Source organism: Lithobates pipiens, unplaced genomic scaffold (assembly GCF_037356315.1).
Source record: "Lithobates pipiens isolate NorthernLeopardFrog02 unplaced genomic scaffold, aLitPip1_a1.2 Scaffold_56, whole genome shotgun sequence".
NCBI classification, from domain to species: Eukaryota; Metazoa; Chordata; class Amphibia; order Anura; family Ranidae; genus Lithobates; species Lithobates pipiens.
Genome location: NW_027507878.1, coordinates 2272276 through 2291372, shown reverse-complemented (window position 1 = coordinate 2291372; position 19097 = coordinate 2272276). Strand labels below are relative to the sequence as shown.

Sequence of the window (19097 nt, the reverse complement as noted above, 5' to 3'; positions counted from 1 at the left end):
TTCAGGAGGGAGGGGGCCGCTCTCTCATCCCCCCCTCTTTTCCTGCCGCCTGCCAGGTTGCGTGCTCGGATAAAGGGTCTGGTATGAATATTTAGGGGAAACCCCACGTCAAATTTTTTTTTAAATTTGACGCAGGGTTCCCCTTAATATCCATACCAGACCTGAAGGGCCTGGTAATTGAATTTGGGGGACCCCCATGCTTTTTTATTTTTTTTTATTTTTTTTTATCAATGACTTTCAATGAGTGTTCTCTGTATTACGGAGCCGACAATTCATAATAGCTGCGAGTGATTTTAAAGGACTTTTTTTCCTGCATAAATGACACTTTGTGCAGGGACAGTTCTAAGCACCAGAAACATGCGCCCCTTCACAGGCATACTGTAGACACCCCCCCCCCCTACGAAATGTAAAGGAATATTACACTTTTATTGTTTCACTTTAATCATTATTAAAATCACTGCTCCCGAAAAAACGGCAGTTTTTAAAACTTTTTTTGCATTGATCCATGTCCCCTGGGGCAGGACCCGGGTCCCCAAACACTTTTTAGGACAGTAACTTGCAAATTAGCCTTTAAAATTAGCACTTTCGATTTTGAACGTTGGAGTCCCATAGACTTTACTAGGGTTCTAAAGTTCACACGAAGTATGCTATATACTAGCTCCGTCTAATCTTCTTTATACATTCGACAGACACCATAAGCCTTCAAAGACAGATTCGACCGTAATTCATGTGGATTTTCGGACGAATGCAATTTTTGAACGAAAAACAAAATAAATAAAAACGAATTTCGGGAGTAACTAAATAAATTTTTCGGACGAAAACGAAATTCCAAAACAAAATATTTTACTCTGCACATGTCTACCACTAAATCCTCTACCTGGAGTATTTCCAATAGGTACTTTTCCACTCCTCCTTCTCTTTACTGTATTATCCATGTCGGTAGCTGTTTTAACTGCCCTGCCAGGTAATATAAATATATATCTGGAAGTGTCATCCCTGCCTCAGTTTTCGATCATTGTAATGTTGTTATTTACTTTCCTTACTGACTATCAGCTGTAGGATTCAACTATGTTTTTAATCGACAACCCTTATAAAATTTAGCTACAAAATGATGGAGGCAAATAGAAAAGTAGTGCTCCTTTTATAGTGTTTTATATCACTCTGTCCACTAACCAATAAATAAAATAGGTGACAAAAAGTTAAAAACACTTTCAGGGGATTCTAAATTCAAATTTTAAAGACTGTTCTCAATTATAGAAAAGGGGCTCCCAAGGTGTTATAAATGACATCTTAGGAGACCTTTTATGAGACTTTCAGCTTTGTGTTCTTACAGCACAGCAGACTGTCCTGAGGGGAATGCCAACATTTTATATAAGAATAAATCATTCGCTGGTAAAAATGCCCACATGTAAACCTGGGTGTAATGTGTAGGTACACCGTACGGGTTTTCATTTTAAACCTCAGATCTGTCCATAAATGTAAACAGAGGAAAAAAAAAGAATATTATGGGAAATGTGACAGAGATTTCCTTTTTCACTCTTGTGGGTCTATCAGACGATCCACAGACCATGAATGGACTTTTTCTGCTCTTCCTTCTGATCTATCTGATGACTCTGATCACAAACCTTCTTATTTTTTTCTTGGTCCTCACTGACTACAATCTGCACAACCCAATGTATTTTTTTCTTGCCAACTTGGCATTTCTGGACATGTCCTATTCATCAGTGACGGCACCAAGGATGCTCTTTGATTTGGTCACAAAAAGGAGTTCAATATCCATTCCTGCCTGTATATCCCAAGTCTTCTTGTACTCTTCTTTTGCTTGCTCAGAACTTTTATTGCTCTCAGCTATGTCCTACGACCGCTACATTGCCATCTGCCACCCCCTACATTACAAACTAATTATGTCTTGGAGAGTCTGTACTCGTATGGCCTCTCTGGTCTGGGTTGGAGGATGTTCTGTCTCTTTGGTTCATACTTTACTTTTGCTCAGATTGTCCTTCTGCAGAACAACTTCCATCCACAACTTCTTTTGTGACCTTCCACACCTATATCAAATTACATGTACTGACACCTTCATAAACATAATGGTTGTATTCTTATTAAGTGGTAGTATTCTATTGGGATTCTTTCTTTTGACATTTCTTCCCTATGTCTTTATTTTCAGTACCATCCTTAGAATCTGTAGCAAGACGGGAACGATGAAAGCATTCTCCACCTGCTCATCACACCTCACCGTGGTCTTCATCTTTTATGGCTCCTTACTTTTTATTTATTTTGTTCCCTCCTCCAGCAATATGGTCAATTTAAACAAACTGTTTACAGTCATATCTGCCCTCATTAACCCATTGCTGAATCCTCTGATCTACAGCCTGAGGAACAAAGATCTCATGGAGGCACTTATGAGGACTTATTATCACTTAAAGTTGATCCAGGCATCCTGATGAAAATATTATTGGAAACGTTGACACTTTTTGTATTTCCGGGACATTTTCAGTTGTTTAAAAATGTTAGTAATGTCCTTTATAAAATGTAAACATGTCAGGGACTCATACTTGTACTTACAATTGCATGATCAGGGGTCATTGTAACCCACAGACCAAATGTAACCATTTCAATACATTTTGATTACCGTATCCTCAAAATAACTCTGTAACTAAAATGTCTACCATTTTTATGCATAAACAAGGCTTTTCATTAGAACACATTATTTATAAATACTCAAATCAGATTCTTTAAAAACTGACAAATAGAGAAACATCTGAAAAAATGCAGTTTTAGTTTGATTTATGAGCAATGTATAATACTTGTTCAAATATTTTCACCAAATTATTTTCTCCTTTTTCTCCCAAGTACAGGAACCCCCATTGTAGGTTTTGGTATACGTTGGATCTTTATGGTTGATAAGCAATATATTGTACTCAGTGGGTGGATGGGTGATCATTCTATACAGCATTTCTAATAGTAGAAAAAAAAACATTTTAACTAAATGAATAGGACTTTTTAAATGCCAAAGAAGACCATTATGCCGCATACACACAAACGATTTTCCCGTCGGAATAAACTCTGAAGGTTTTTCCGACGGAGTTCCGCTGAAGCTGTGTTGCGTACACACGATCACACCAAAGTCCGACTGTCTAGAATGCGGTGAAGTACAATATGTATGACGGAGCTAGAAAAAAGAAGTTCAATAGCCAGTAGCCAATAGCTGCCGTCTAGTACTTGCTTCAGAGCATGCGTCGTTTTTGGACTGTCAGAACAGCATACAGACCAGCGGTTTTCCCGATAGGAATTGATTTCGTTGGAAAGATTTAAAACATGTTCTATTTCTAGGTCCGTCAGAATTTTCAAAAAAAAAAAAAAAAAAAAAAAGTCAGATGAGGCCCACACACGATTGGAATATCCGATGAAAAGATTTAGACTTTTTCTGCCGGAAAATCCGACCGTGTTTACGCGGAATTAGATTAGAAAATCTTTGTGTAAAACTCATGTTTTCTGAGGCATGCATCCCAAAATCCATCATAATTTAGCGCCTTTTCCTTTTTTTTAATTCATACATAAGGATTTATTTATTATTACATGTGGAATAAGTAACATAAACAACCAGACAATATTAAAGGTATGGCTATTTGGTATGCACCCTAAATATCAAGTAAGCCAATCTGGATGGTTCATTTCAGATAAATCAGCAGATAAGGGAGGTTGGAATAAGGGACAAGAAGAAAGGGGAAGAAGGAGACAAGGAGACTCCATTTGACCAGGAGAGTCATGTGTAGGCCCCTTACTGATTTGTCCAAGGCAACTAAATCTTATCAATTTTTTTTTTTCAATTTTTGTTGATGTAGATTAACTTATACATAGGCAAGGCATCATTAACCGACAGTTCCCTAGAAGACACTTTGGGTGGTAAGGGCAAGAACTATCAATAAAGTACTTCTTTCTTATCATAATACATTAACTATGAAATGAGCAATTTAGTGTGATGAGGACTCTGCTCATCCTTGTGTATACTCAGATGGGCCAATGCAGGAGATATCAGTAGGGTCAGTTGCAAGTGAGTATTTATAGTACCATATACTGCTGTCCAAAAGTGATGCAATTTTGTGCAAGTCCAAAACATTTGCAAATATGTTCCAGGGGCTACCTGGCAATGAGGACAGCTAAGAGACCTTTGGGGAGAGATCTTATGTAAGAATTGAATCTGGATCAATTCATTCCTGGAGGAATTTCAAGTCTTCCCTGTCCTTTATATCCAGATTGGGAAGGTCACGTTTGCACTGCTCCTACCATTGACCAATCTTAGGTGAATCTAAACAGAGAGGGTAAGTATACAGAGATGAAAGAAATTTTTGAAAGGTCATATTGAGTAAGCCCCTGTACACACGGTCGGAGATTTCGACAACCAAATCCGTCGGATTTTGCCCGTCGGATTTTGTCCGTTGGATCTTGTCCGAAACTGTTGCATACACACGGTCGGACAAAGTTGTCGAAAAATCCGATCATTTAGAACGTGATGACGTAATTTCGTTACGACGGGACTACGTTCAGGCTAGTAGCCAATAGCTTTGATGTAGGAATTTGATCTGAGCATGCGTGGCACTTTGTCCGATCAAAATTCTCTACACATGATCGGAGTATGTCCTATCGGACCAGTTTGTCGGAAAATATTTACAACAAGTTGGAAAATTGAGTCCGACGGATATTCCGATGGAAACAGTCCGATGCATACCACACACAGTTGGATTATCCGACAAACCGGTCCAATAGGACACATTCCGTCTGAATCTCCAACCGTGTGTACAGGGGCTAAGAAGCTCTTGGTTGGATCAGCTTGAAGAACCGAGCAGCATGCGTATTAGAAAGTATCCTAATAACATCCGACTAGGTATTTGAAATGTAGACATTAAATACTGAAATTAAGAGATTGTTCTGTGATGGTTCATAAAGGAGGTAATGAGATCTGGGCATCTGGAAAGGTAATTAAATGGGGCAAGGAGAGTTTCCCGGGACATCCTAAAACAGGGACATCCTAAAACATTTTTTAAACTGCTTACGGACTGCCCACCGCATATATACTGCGGCAGGGCGGCCCGGCTGCGTGAAATGGCATTCCAGTATGTGATTTTGTGCACGAGATCTCGAGCACGTGCGGCGCCAGTGCCGACCTGCTCCCCCTGTGATTGGACCCCACAATCATTGAGGGGAAAAGGCAGAACAGCGGTTCTGCTTATGTAAACAAGGTAGACCACCATTATGTAAGGGAGGAAAAATGGAGATCTTGTGTTCCTGCTATATATCCTGCTGATAAAATGGTTAGCTTACTGTCCTGTTTACACCTTGTTTTTGTTTTGCTGTGCTTTACTTCGGCTTTTCTTCAAAAATGATATCCCATGATGCTTTAGTTGTGCTTCAAAGCATCTTCAAAGCCTCCATAAAAGTCTATGGCAAAGCTCGATTGAAGCCCCACTGAAGCCTCATTGAAGCCCCACGAAGACATTTGATGGAGCTTATAAATCTTATATATGCTTTTAAAAGGTTTTTCTATGTAACTGATATTTTGTTTGAAAGATGCGTTCTAAGGCAGTCTGGCTTCTCCTCGCCCGTTTCCTGTGTTTAAAGTCAGATGTTGGTCTCATATTTCTACTCTCTTGACCCCCACCCTTGGAAGGGAGGGGTAGGAGTATTCAGGGAGTGGATATTTTTGGGCGCTTTTTTCAAACAAAGAATGCTAAAGTTTATAAAAAGCTTTAGCTGGAAGCCAGGGAGTCTCTTTCTCCTTTCATCCATCTTCAAAATCACACAGAGTTCCTCCAGCTGCTCTTCAGCATACAAAGGGTTAATCCGCCATCTTTAAAATCCAAGAAGACCAGGAGCACATGTATTTAACTTTACTTAGAAGCAACTTTATTTCATATCTTTGACCTTATCTGAAGCTACATTTATTTTGTATTAATGTACAACTACTGTACTTATTTTCCTATTTTTGTGTGTACAATAAATCATACAGTTTGATTTAAGCTGACTCAGACATAATTAAGAAATTTGTATCACAATCATCATTTCAAAGCTTTTGCAATATTAAGCTATTTTTACAGAGATTCATCAATAAAGGATTTCTTTCTTATCATAATATATTAACTATGAAATTAGCAATTTAGTGTGATGAGGTCTCTGCTCATCCTTGTGTATACTCAGATGGCCCAACACATGAGATATCAGTAGGGTCAGTTGTAAGTGAGTATTTATAGTACCATATACTGCTGTCCAAAAGTGATGCAATTTTGTGCAAGTCCAAAACATGTGCAAATATTCCATTGGCTACCTGACAATGAGGACAGCTAGAAGACCTTTGGAGAGAGATCCTATGTAAGAATTTAATCTGGATCAATTCATTCCTGGAGGAATTTCAAGTCTTCCCAGTCCTTTCTATCCAGATTGGGAAGGTCACGTTTACACTGCTCCTACCATTGACCAATCTTAGGTGAATCTAAACAGAGATGGTAAGTATACAGAGATGAAAGAAATTTTCAAAAAGTCATATGGAGTAAGAAGCTCTTGATTGGATCAGCTTGCATAATCGAGCAGCATGCCAAATGAGGAAGTATCGGAATAACTTCCAATTAGGTAAGTGAAATGTAGAAGTAAATACTGAAATGTAGAGATTGTTCTGTGATGGTTCATAAATGGACATCTGGAAAGGTTATTAAATGAGGCAAGGAGAGTTTCCCGGGACATTCTAAAACAGGGACATCCTAAAACATTTTTTTAAAAAGCTTCTGGACCGCCGACCACATATATACTGCGGCAGGGTGGCCCGGCTGCGTGAAATGACATTCTGTTACGTGATTTTGTGCATGAGGTCTGAGGCACATGCGGCACCACAGACCCGCTCCCCCTGTGGTTGCACCCCGCAATCGTTCAGAGGAAGAGGCAGAATGGCGGTTCTGCTTATGTAAACAAGGCAGATCACCATTCTGTGAGGGAGGAAAAATGGAGTTCTTGTGTCTAGCTTACAGTCCTGTTTACACCTTGCTTTTGTTTTGTTGTGCTTTGCTTCAGCTTTGCTTCAAAATTGAGGGTGATGGTGGTCTGATTGGCCGGACGCTACAGCCGGTCTTTGGACTCCCTCCCATCCGGGAGCTGTGACGAGTCTGGTGCCCCCTCCCCCTCTGGGGGGTGGACCTGCCTCCACAGCGCGCCAGCGTCACACTTCCATTTTGGACGCTAGCGCATTCGACTTGGTGATTCTTTACACTCGCGCATTTCAGAGGTGGGGAGTTTGTGCCAATTGGCCAGGCGCTATAGTGCCCATTCGGCAGTGCTTCTCACCCTTCCCAGGTGTGTGTGGCATGACGCTGGTGGGCGGTCTTTGTGGCGGCGCCCATAAAGGCGGATCCTTGGCTGTACTGGCTCTCGAGGCTTCCATTACACTGGGTGCTTTATCTGTTTGGGGATTGTTTTTTCTTTCTCTCCTTTATCAGTTCACTCCACACATCAAGTACTCTCATTGTTTACTGCTACTTCTTTTTACAGTCCTAATCTGGTTTATGCTTTTCCATTGGCACTTATTTCTTTCACCTTTCCTTTTAAATACTTATTTGCATTCACTTTCAGGGTCACTCTAGCCGTGGCCGCACTCCTCTTTTCCTTCTTTCCTTCCCTTCATGTCCCACTCTTCCCCTTCCCCTCCCTCAGCATCACATTCACTCGTTCACTCCAGTTCACCACCCGGCGGCACTTCCTGTTTTGAACTTCCATTCATATAATTTCAATTCACATGCAGGCCTGCCTCGTGAGGTTTATGCCGGCCCTGGATGATGTCTTACGGGTTACCTCCGCTGCTCCGTCCACTTCAGCTCGTGGGGGAGGCGCCTCCGGATAGCCGGCGGCTCCCGCCTTCCAGAGACCATCACACGAACCATAGTATGTAAGCATGTACCTAGGGTGGGGGTTTCTATTAATACCCTACCTCATGTTTGCAATTACCAGATCACTTTCATATCATATATTTCTAATTCTAGATAAGACAAGCGCTTGCTCCTGATGAGTGGCATTTCTGCCACGAAAGGTGTAAAGCCACCAAATGTCGTGTTCTTCATAATTCTACCCAATCCTCTACAATTGTTATGTAATGTCTACCCCATAGGTTATTTGAGCCACCTGTCATGCAGGCACTATTTTATATTTCATGATTTTACAACAATATTAATTTGGTGTACTGCGGAATATTTTTGTGTACATAAGATTCTGTATGATTGCTTTATTATGGTTACTGTAAATATCTGTTCTTATCAGGAATTGGTACTAATACTCTATGTATGTTACATTGTTGTTTTTTACTGAACTGAAAATTTTTATGAACCAATTCAAGTTTTCCCAATTGTTCACCAAATTCTATCTATTTTTTGCACTCACGCGCTTCATGTAAAGTCCCGCCCTCGTTGCTTTCCCCATTTTTGATCATTATGTGATGGAGGAAAAATGGAGATCATGTGTTCCTGCTATATTTCCTTCTTAGTGACAGGAGGTTTGGCGTTCAGAGAGTTTTTACAAAGCCTGTCCGAAGCCTTGTTTTGAAGCAAAGTGTAAACTAGCCCTTGTTGACGATACCAACAAATTCAAGGAGCATATCTCCTCCCATTTTTTATCTGTTATTTCTGGGACCAAAACCTGCTATTTGTCTCTTACTTTGAGGCCAGGTTCCCTGTATCCAATTTGCAATAGCAGCAGATTTTGACCGTTTCTCTATGGAGCCGGTTCACATATTTCCACTGCGGCTCGGGTGCGAATTTTCACAGAGGCCCTAAGCGTCTTTTGGTATATTTCAGGTCCGAATTCAGTCAAAACAAGGACCCCTGCTGGGAGCCGCATTCGGTGATGGTGTTAACCCAGTCTCGATGGTTGTCTGCCTATTTTAGCTTGTAATAGAAGTGAGTACAATATTGATATTAGTCATTTCGCCCCTGTGACTTCAGAATTCCGATAAGGGGGCATTTTGATATCTTAAGATTCTATGTGCCAAATTGCATCTACAAGGCATGTCTTAATTTTAAATATTTATAAAAATGTTTATGTGATAAATCATGTTGTTTATTCAGGTATTCAAATGTTCGCATAGTTCCGTGATCATACAACTGCTCTAATACAACCTCACCTTTCTGTTTCCAGAAGCTTCCATCTGGGTTTACTCTCAGCTGTTCAAATGATGGATTATTCCAGATGGGAATTTCCTGGGGAATATCCCTAAACCCTACTATTCCCTTAGCTTCTTTCCATACCACTCGTGCCATTGGAAACATGGGGATCTTATCCACTTGCCGACCAGCTGCTATAGTTATACGGCAGTAGGTCAGCTCTATTGCACGAATCGCCGCAGCTGTACAATAGCTGTACCAATATACGCTTATTGCGTTTTTTTACCAAGAATATGTAGAAGAATCCATTTTGGCCTAAACTGATGAAGAAATTCGTTTTTTTTTTTGGGGGGGGGGGATATTTATTATAGAAAAGTAAAAAAAATATATATTTTTAGAGGTGATCAAATACCACCAAAAGAAAGCTCTATTTGTGGGAATAAAGTGACATAAATTTTACTTGGGTACAGCATTACACGACCGTGCAATTGTCAGTAAAAGTGACACGGTGCCGTATTGCAAAAATGGCCTGGTCATTAAGTGGATAAATGCTTCCAGGGCTGAAGTGATTCATATTAGGTAGCCTTACTGTTTTTGCCTCCAATCCTACCACTAAATTCTCTACCTGGAGTATTTCCAATGGTAATTTTCCACTCCTCCTTCTCTTTACTTTACTTTAATATTCTTAAAGCCAGCAGCCGATTCGATGGACGGATCGGCCTCGGGGGAAGACATTGTTGACTCGCTGGACAGGTAAGTGTCCTTATTAACCACTTTCAGACCGGACCATTTTGCTGGCTTAAGACCAGACCACTTTTTGTGATTCGGCACTGCGTCGCTTTAACTGACAATTGTGCAGTGGTGCGACGTGGCTCCCAAACAAAATTGACGTCCTTTTTTTCCCACAAATAGAGCTTTCTTTTGGTGGTATTTGATCACCTATGCGGTTTTTATTTTTTGCGCTATAAACCAAAATAGAGCGACAATTTAGAAATAAACGCATTCTTTTTTACTTTTTGTTATAATAAATATCCCCAAAAAATATATAAAAAAACATTTTTTCCCTCAGTTTAGACCGATACGTATTCTTCTACATATTTTTGGTAAAAAAAAATCGCAATAAGCGATTATTGATTTTTTTTTGCAAAAGTTATAGTGTTTACAAAATAGAGGATAGTTTTATGGCATTTTTATTAATAATTTTTTTTTTACTAGTAATGGCAGCGATCAGTGATTTTTATTGTGACTGCGACATTACAGCGGACACATCGGACATTTTTGACACATTTTTGGGACCATTGTAATTTATACAGCAATCAGTGCTATATAAATGCAGTGATTCCTGTGTAAATGACACTGGCAGTGAAGGGGTTAAGCAGGGGGTGGCAGTGTAGGGGTTAAGTGTTTCATAGGGGCGTGTTACTAACTGTGGGGGGCTGGGCTTTGTGTTAGTGAACACTGATCTCTGCTCCAATCACATGGAGCAGAGATCAGCGTCCCTTATTGCTAGGCAGAACGGGGAGATGCTGTTTACAAAGGTATCTCCCCATTCAGCTGCCCCGTGAGATGATCGCGTGTATCCCCGCAGCGATCGAGTCCGCAGGACCTGCGACTGGCATATAAAAATAGACGTACCTGTACGCCAATATGCCTGCCCGTGCCATTCTGCCGACGTACATCGGCGTGCGCCCGTCAGGAACTGGTTAAAAGTCAGCAGCTACAGTGTTTGTAGCTGCTGACTTAAAAAAAAAACGCGTCCGGAACACCCCTTTAAATATATATCTGGAAGTGCCATCCCTGCTTCAGTTTTTGATCATTGTAATGTTGTTATTTACTTTGCTTACTGACTATTAGCTGTAGGATTCAACTATGTTTTTAATCGACAACCCTTATACAATTTAGCTACAAAATGATGGAGGCAAAAAGAAAAGTAGTGTTCCTTTTATAGTGTTTTATATCACTCTGTCCACTAACCAATAAATAAAATAGGTGATAAAAAGGTAAAAACACTTTCAGTGGATTCTAAATTCAAATTTTAAAGACTGTTCTCAATTATAGAAAAGGGGCTCCCAAGGTGTTATAAATGACATCTTAGGAGACCTTTTATGAGACTTTCAGCTTTGTGTTCTTACAGCACAGCAGACTGTCCTGAGGGGAATGCCAACATTTTATATAAGAATGAATAATTCGCTGGTAAAAATGCCCACATGTAAACCTGGGTGTAATGTGTAGGTACACCATACAGGTTTTCATTTTAAACCTCAGATCTATCCATCAATTTAAACAGAGAAAAAAAAAAGAATAATATGAGAAATGTGACAGAGATTTCCTTTTTCACTCTTGTGGGTCTATCAGACCATCCACAGACCATGAATGCATTATTTATGCTCTTCCTTCTGATCTATCTGATGACTCTGATCACAAACCTTCTTATTTTTTTCTTGATCCTCACTGACTACCATCTGCACAACCCAATGTATTTTTTTCTTGCCAACTTGGCATTTCTGGACATGTCCTATTCATCAGTGACGGCACCAAGGATGCTCTTTGATTTGGTCACAAAAAGACGTTCAATATTCATTCCTGCCTGTATATACCAAGTCTTCTTCTACTCTTCCTTTGCTTGCTCAGAACTTTTCTTGCTCTCAGCTATGTCCTACGACCGCTACATTGCCATCTGCTACCCTCTACATTACAAACGTATTATGTCTTGGAGGGTCTGTACTCGTATGGCCTCTCTGGTCTGGGTTGGAGGACATTCTATCTCTTTGGTTCATACTTTACTTTTGCTCACGTTGTCCTTCTGCAGAACAGCTTCCATCCATAACTTCTTTTGTGACCTTCCACACCTTTATCAAATTACATGTACTGACCCCTTCATAAACATAATGGCCGTATTTTTATTAAGTGGTAGTCTTTTATTGGGAGTCTTTCTTTTGACATTTCTTCCCTATGTCTTTATTTTCAGTACCATCTTTAGAATCCGTAGCAAGACTGGAAGGAAGAAAGCCTTCTACACCTGCTCATCACATATTACAGTGGTCTTCAGCTTTTATGGATCTTTAATTTTTATTTACTTGGTTCCCACTTCTAGTGATATGGTCAATTTAAACAAACTGTTTTCAGTCATATCTTCCCTCATCAACCCATTATTGAATCCTCTGATCTACAGCCTGAGGAACAAGGACCTTATGGAGGCACTTATGAGGTCTTATTATCACTTAAAGTTGATCCAGAAATAGATAAAAATCTGAAAAAAATGCAGTTTTAGTTTGACTTATGAGCAATGTATAATACTTGTTCAAATATTTTCACCAAATTATTTTCTCCTTTTTCTCCCAAGTACAGGAACCCCCGATGTAGGTTTTGGTATATGTTGGATCTTTATGGTTGATAAGCAATATATTGTACTCAGTGAGTGGTTGGGTGATCATTCTATACAGCAAAAAGAAAACAATTTTTACTAAATCAATAGGAATATTTAAATGCAAAAGAAGACCATTGGATTAGAAAAGCTTTATCTAAAACTCATGTTTTCTGAGGAGTGCATCCAAAAATCCATCAAAGTTTAGAACCTTTTCCTTTTTTCTGTGTTTTTTATTTTATTTATACATGAGGACATTTTTATTATTACATGTGGCATAAGTAACATAAACAACCAAACAATTTTAAAGGTATGGCTATAAGTATACAGAAACAGCATTTGTGATGCACCCTAAATAGCAAGTAAGCCAATCTGGATGGTTCATTTCAGATAAATCAGCAGATAAGAGAGGTTGGAATAAGGGACAAGAAGAAGGAGGAAGAAAGAAGGGGGCAGGGTAGGAAGGGGGAAGAAGGAGACAAGGAGACTCCAATTTACCAGGAGAGTCATGTGTAGGCACGTTACTGATCCCTCCAAGGCAGCAACATCTTTTCACATTTTTATTTTTCAATTTCTATTTATGTAGGTCAACGTATACATAGGCAAGGCATCATTAACAGATAGTTCCCTCAAAGACACTTTGGGTGGAAAGGGTGAGACTGTTATATTCTTAATATTTAAAACGTAATTTGGTTTTAAAAAATACATAAATATCTCTGCAGAGTTCTCCTTTATTAATGTGAATGTGAGTCTATTGAGCTAATGGTTTACAGATGGTGACATTTGAACTATGTTCTCAATTTCTAGAAGCTTTTGAGACATTTGATGGAGATTATAAATCTTATATATGTTTTAAAAGGTTTTTCTATGTAACTGATATTTTGTTTGAAAGATGCATTCTAAGGCAGTTTGGCTGCCCCTCATCCGCTTCCTGTGTTTAAAGTTAAGCCAGATGTTGGTCTTATATTTCTACTCTCTTTACCCCCACCCTTGGAAGGGAGGAGTAGGAGTATTCAGGGAGTGGATATTTTTGGGCGCATTTTTCAAACAAAGAATGCTAAAGTTTATAAAAAAGCTTTAGCTGGAGGCAGGGGATTCTCTTTCTCCTTTCATCCATCTTCAAAGGCACACAGAGTTCCTTCAGCTGCTCCTCAGCATAGAAAGGGTTAATCGGCCATCTTTAAAATCCAAAAAGACTAGGAGCACATGTATTTAACTTTACTTAGAAGCAACTTTATTTCATATCTTTGAACTTATTTTGTATTAATGTACAACTTTTTACTTATTTTCCTATTTTTGTATGCACAATAAACCATTTAAGCTGACTCTGAATTAAGAAATTTGTCTCACAATCATCATTTCAAAGCTTTTGCAATATTAAGCTATTCTTACATTGGCCAGCCAGCCATTATCAACTTAGCGGAAGTTTTTTTTTTCCACTTGCTTCCTTTGATCAGAGGGGAGAAGGTGATGAACAGAAATTAACTTTGCAAATACTGAACAAACCTAGAGGAAAAAATTGATCGATGATTGTGAAGACCTGAGAATTTCAAGTGGAAATCAGAAGTCTTGACAGTTAATCAAGTTCAGCGCAAAGCGAAAACAGCTTTTATATTTGGTGAGTAGAAAACTATGGATTTTGTAGATTGGCTAATGAAAGTAATTTGGAGTTTGAAGGTTTAGCCAATCATGTATCAGACGCTGGTTTGTGGATATCTATGTTTCAGCAATTTTTTCAGGCAAATACTGAAATTGATAAGGTTAGATTCCCTTGAGAATTCTCATTAGCTAAAACAAAGAAAAAAATTACGTAATGTCATGAAGTTAGCTACGGTTTTTAATTCAATGGTTTTTGATATGCCAGAAAAAAAAATGATTTGTGTAGTGAATAAGTCAGGAAGTCAAAGTGTAACAGAAATTACACAAACACATGAGAAGCTATCTATTGAACCCAGTTGTTCAAACTGTGACATTTTTTGTACCTATATTAAGCATTTAGAGAGTGAAATGGAACAGCAAAATGTTAAAATTTCAAAAAACTAAAAATATTTTGGTAATTACAACGAGAAATAATAAGAAATCGTCAGACACAGCAAAGATGTTTTATATTCCCGATATTTCAATGAAAGAGGACAAACCAAGTGAAGCAGATTTGCGAAAGCAAGTTATTATATAGAGCGTGTAAGCTTAAGTTGCTAATGCATAATCAGGTGATGAAAATTTTGAAAGATATCCCACATTATGATTCAAGAGCAAATACGTTTTACAATGGGAATGTCTTTGAAAGTTTTTGTGATTGTTTCAACTTGAGTGATGAGCAAAAGAATGCAATTTTCTGTTTATGGGTTCCTAATTATATCGCAAGACGTTTAATCAAATCACCCTATCTTAATAATTATGGAGCTGAAGTTCATAGTGATGCGTCTGAAAGATTGCATCAGTTGTTACTGTGCATTGCGGGAGAGGAAACTCCAACAGCTGAAATATTGGACTCTTTAAGAGTTTCAATAAATTATGATCTGTTTCATTTCAGTGAAACATTTGCAAAGGCATTCTGCATTAATAAGGGCATTTGTTCGAAAATTTACATATTTAGATCCTGCATCAATGGCATTAGCTTTTAGTCAAAAAGAAACTCTGGATGAAGCAACTTCGGTCATGGATCTTGTAAGAAGACAATTAAAGCAGAGTAATTAAAAATCCAAGATTTCTGTCATTCAGAATAGCAATTTTGATAGAGACATTCAGACTAATGTTAAATCAGGTGATGCTTCTACCTTCAGGAAAGACAGGATAAGACAGTTTGATCATAAAAGGACAATTGCTTGTTTTTTTTGTCAAAAGCTTGGCCATTATAAAGCTCAGTGTAGGAAGTATTTAAAATATATTGAGTTGAAAAACATTGGGAAAGAAAATGGATTGATATCCACTAAAACTTCTGCCCCACCTTCAGCAGAAGAAGGTAAAACGTTTTCTCCTTACGCTCCTCTGAGGAAAGAGCTAAGAGAGATTGGTATGAATATGAATGCACATTCAACCAGTGACAACAGTGGGAGAGCCATTCTTGGCTTCCCCATGACAGATGGAGGAAAAATAAATAGTTTCCCACCCTTTAGTTTATGTAGCTCCTATATTTCTAAACAAGAGTGGTCATCCTTATTTAAAAGCTACAATTAATGGACAAAAGGTGAGAACTGTTTTAGACACAGGTGCCCGGGTTAGTGTCACTGGTTTGAAATTACCTGTTATCAGATGCAGTAATTTGTACAATTGTTGGATTTAATGGAACGGGTGATTCTCAAGCTAAAATGTATAAAAATGTTTCTTTTGAAATCCCAGGTCATTTGCAAACTGAAATAGACATGTGTTTCTGTAAGGGATCTGAAAATATCATTGCAACCGATAGTTTGTTTCAAAGAGGCTAGATTATTGATTTAGGCAATGGAGTGATTTGGAAAGGTTCAGCTAATCATAAGCCTTTGGTAATTGATCCAGCCAATTATTCAGAAGTGGGAAGCATCTGTTTGACAGAAGCAGTTGACACTGATTACAAATGCACGAGATCATTTTGAAGTTAAAACAAGTGGTACAGTCACACAAAAAATGTTGTAGTCAGAAAAAGAACGAGGTTGGTCTATTTAAAGATATTGTTGTTAACATTGAGGGCAAGGATCATCCATTTGTGAAGCCATACAAATTACCACCAGATTCTGATGAACCTGTCTCAATGATCATTCAAGAGTTTTTGGAACAGTGTATCACCAGGAAAGCAAATTCTGTGACAAATAATCCTTTATGGGTTGTGGCTAAAGGAGATGACCCTAATGCATACAGACTTTTGATTGATTTAAGAATGCTAAACAAATACATACCATGTTGTTCCCCTATTGTAGCGGAAACACCAGATATCATGGCGCAATTAAACGCTAACACAAAAATGCTTTCTGTACTAGACATTGCAAACGGATATTGTAGCATTCCTTTGGCCAAAAAGCTGTCAATATAAATTTTCATTTGTTTACAAAGATGTCCAATACGTTTTTAATAGACTTCCGCAAGCCTATCACAGTTCACCATCTATATTTCATCAGGCGTTGCCAAATGTTTTATCAAGGGTCTCTAGACCCGATTGTTTAATTCAATACGTAGATGACATACTTCTTTCAAGTGAAAATGAGGAGAAGCATTTGACTCTCTTGGCAGAATTGTTGACACTTATGCAAGAAGAAGGTCTCAAGCTGAATACACACAAAGTTCAGCTCATGAAAAGAGAGGTAAAATTTCTAGGAAGGAAGCAGCAGCCTTTACAGGAATGTATAGAGGCTATTGCATCTTTACCTGTACCAACAATATTCAAAGCATTAAGACAATTTTTGGGTGTGGTATATTTTTCCAGAGATTTTATCGAGCCATTGGAAGAGGGGGCGAAACCGCTATATGACTTGTTAAAAAATACTGAGGATAATGAATTTGGTCCCTGGACAGAAGTCCAGTAAAATGCTTTTGAAATGTTGAGAAATGATTTGCAGTCAGCCCTTGCAATAATTTTCTCAATGATTGTTGGCTCTGTCACATAAACAAATAAAAGTTGAACACAATGCCAAGTATATCTTTCCTCATTTGATGGAATACAATGGGATAGAACATGAATGTTTGTGTGAAGTCCATGAAACACACTCTCCTCTCTTTCCTAGAGTGGCAGAGAAAATTGATGAACCTGTATTTGTTGATGATTCGAGATATTGTATGTCAGGTAATAATAACAGTGGGTATTCAATTTGGTATCTAAAGCATAATCTTGTCAAACAAAACGTAATCCTGGACATTTTTAAGCTCGACGAGCAGAACTTAAAGCAGTAAAAACAGTACTGACAATTGACAAGGAAGAGAATAGAGGCTCACTAGTGATTTATAGTGATAGTTCATATGTTGTTCATTCCCTTACTGATTACTTACCTATTTGGAATTGTAGAGGTTTTGTAGATTTGTCCAATAAGACTCTTGTGCAGAAAGAGACACTAGAATCAGTTTTAACCTTGCAGAGAGTAATCCTCCTGCAAATGCTATTATAAAAATTCCATCACATAAAAAAGAAAATAGTGAGTTATCTGTAGGCAATAGAACAGCAGAAACATTAGCAAAGGAAAGAGCTTTGCATGGAGAATTATTGATTCAACCTGAAGTGGTTTCAATTAATGTTGTGAAGAAAACAGACACACAGATTCCTTCTTTTTCAGAGGAACAAAAGAGGGACACGTCACTTTTTTCTTCTTCTCCGGGTGACATAAGATCTTCCTTTGTTTGTGAAAACGGGATCTTGTGTCATGACTTAAATGGGTTTCTGCGTCCTGTACCACAACACCTACAGGCGGAATTCACTAAATTCAACCATGACAGTTTAGGTCCTCCAGCAGATGGACCTTGGTCTTCTATACAAATAGATTATATAGACGGCCATTACCATCAGGAAAAAATGGATTCTGATTTGCATTCGTTTTAGTTGACATTTTTTCAAAGTGGATCGAAATTCTTCCAGTACACAAAGATGATGATTTAACAACTGCTAGGATGTTGATTAATCATGTTTTTCCAGTTTGGGGTATACCAGCAAACCTCAGTAGTGACAGAGGATCCCATTTTACAGGTAAAATCATGCAGGCAATGGGTAAAATCTTGGGAATAGAACAGAAATTTAATGTACCCAATCCTCCACAGTCTGCAGGTAATGTGGAGAGAATGAATAGTGTTATCAAATCCAGAATTGCAAAAAAATGTTGTTAGACAGAGTGAATACTTGGGTTGATGCTGTTCCATTCATTTTAATGAGTGTAAGAAGCACAATTTCTACTGCTACAAAGTATTCTCCTTTTGAATTGATGACAGGAAGAAAGATGTCACTTGTGTTTCCCAATGAACCTCTTACACCCCAAAGAGAGGCAATAGAGAAGTAAAAATGGTTGCAGATGTTACAGGACAATCTGAACAGTATTTTGTCACATGTGCTTAAAATGGTCCCTCCACACATTTCTAAGTTTGAGAAAGGAGGTCAACTCATGATAAAATGTTTCAGGAAAAGTGGACCGTGGAAAAGTAATTAGGAAGGTCCATTTGACATCTTGGATGTTCAAGGGGTAATGGTACAGGTACAAAGACCTCTTAATTCAGTGAAAATGCATGTAGACAACAAAAAACTTGGGTACACACTGACCAATGCGAATGTTATATTCTGAGATAAATGATGCTGCTTTTCTTTTTCCTAGGAATGAATTATGAAAATCTAAGCTGGAGAAATCATGGATTCCAAAAAGAAGGAAAGATGTCAGCACAACACAAGAAAAGTTTCAAAGAGAGAAGACTTATCCTTATCATAGGATCCATCTTTTCTCTAGTGACAATTTTATCTGTGGTAAAATATATCACAAAATGTTCCAGCTATGCAGAGGTTAACAGGATTGAAGATTTACACAATAAAGACATTACATTATTCAGAAACAAAAGAGATGTAGACATTGATATAAATATAAATTACAAAATTGATAAAGACATTGATATTAATACAGATGAACAAAATTATAAAAACACAGATATCAATACAGAGG

General features: G+C 38.3%; 2 protein-coding genes across 2 annotated transcripts; both read left to right on the top strand.

Annotated features, from left to right (window-relative positions):
- The first annotated feature begins 804 nt into the window (after positions 1–804).
- LOC143958087 (olfactory receptor 2A12-like) lies at positions 805–2873 on the top strand. Its single transcript, XM_077467538.1, has one exon. The coding sequence runs from the start codon at positions 1506–1508 to the stop codon at positions 2442–2444; it is 939 nt and encodes a 312-aa protein (XP_077323664.1). The 5' UTR covers positions 805–1505; the 3' UTR covers positions 2445–2873.
- An 8475-nt stretch (positions 2874–11348) lies between these two features.
- LOC143958031 (olfactory receptor 5H18-like) lies at positions 11349–18492 on the top strand. Its single transcript, XM_077467478.1, has one exon. The coding sequence runs from the start codon at positions 11441–11443 to the stop codon at positions 12374–12376; it is 936 nt and encodes a 311-aa protein (XP_077323604.1). The 5' UTR covers positions 11349–11440; the 3' UTR covers positions 12377–18492.
- The last annotated feature ends 605 nt before the right edge of the window (positions 18493–19097 follow it).

Bases quoted from the DNA above. Each gene is read 5' to 3' on its own strand.
- LOC143958087 (XM_077467538.1), top strand. From the start codon at position 1,506: ATGGGAAATGTGACAGAGATTTCCTTTTTCACTCTTGTGGGTCTATCA.
- LOC143958031 (XM_077467478.1), top strand. From the start codon at position 11,441: ATGAGAAATGTGACAGAGATTTCCTTTTTCACTCTTGTGGGTCTATCA.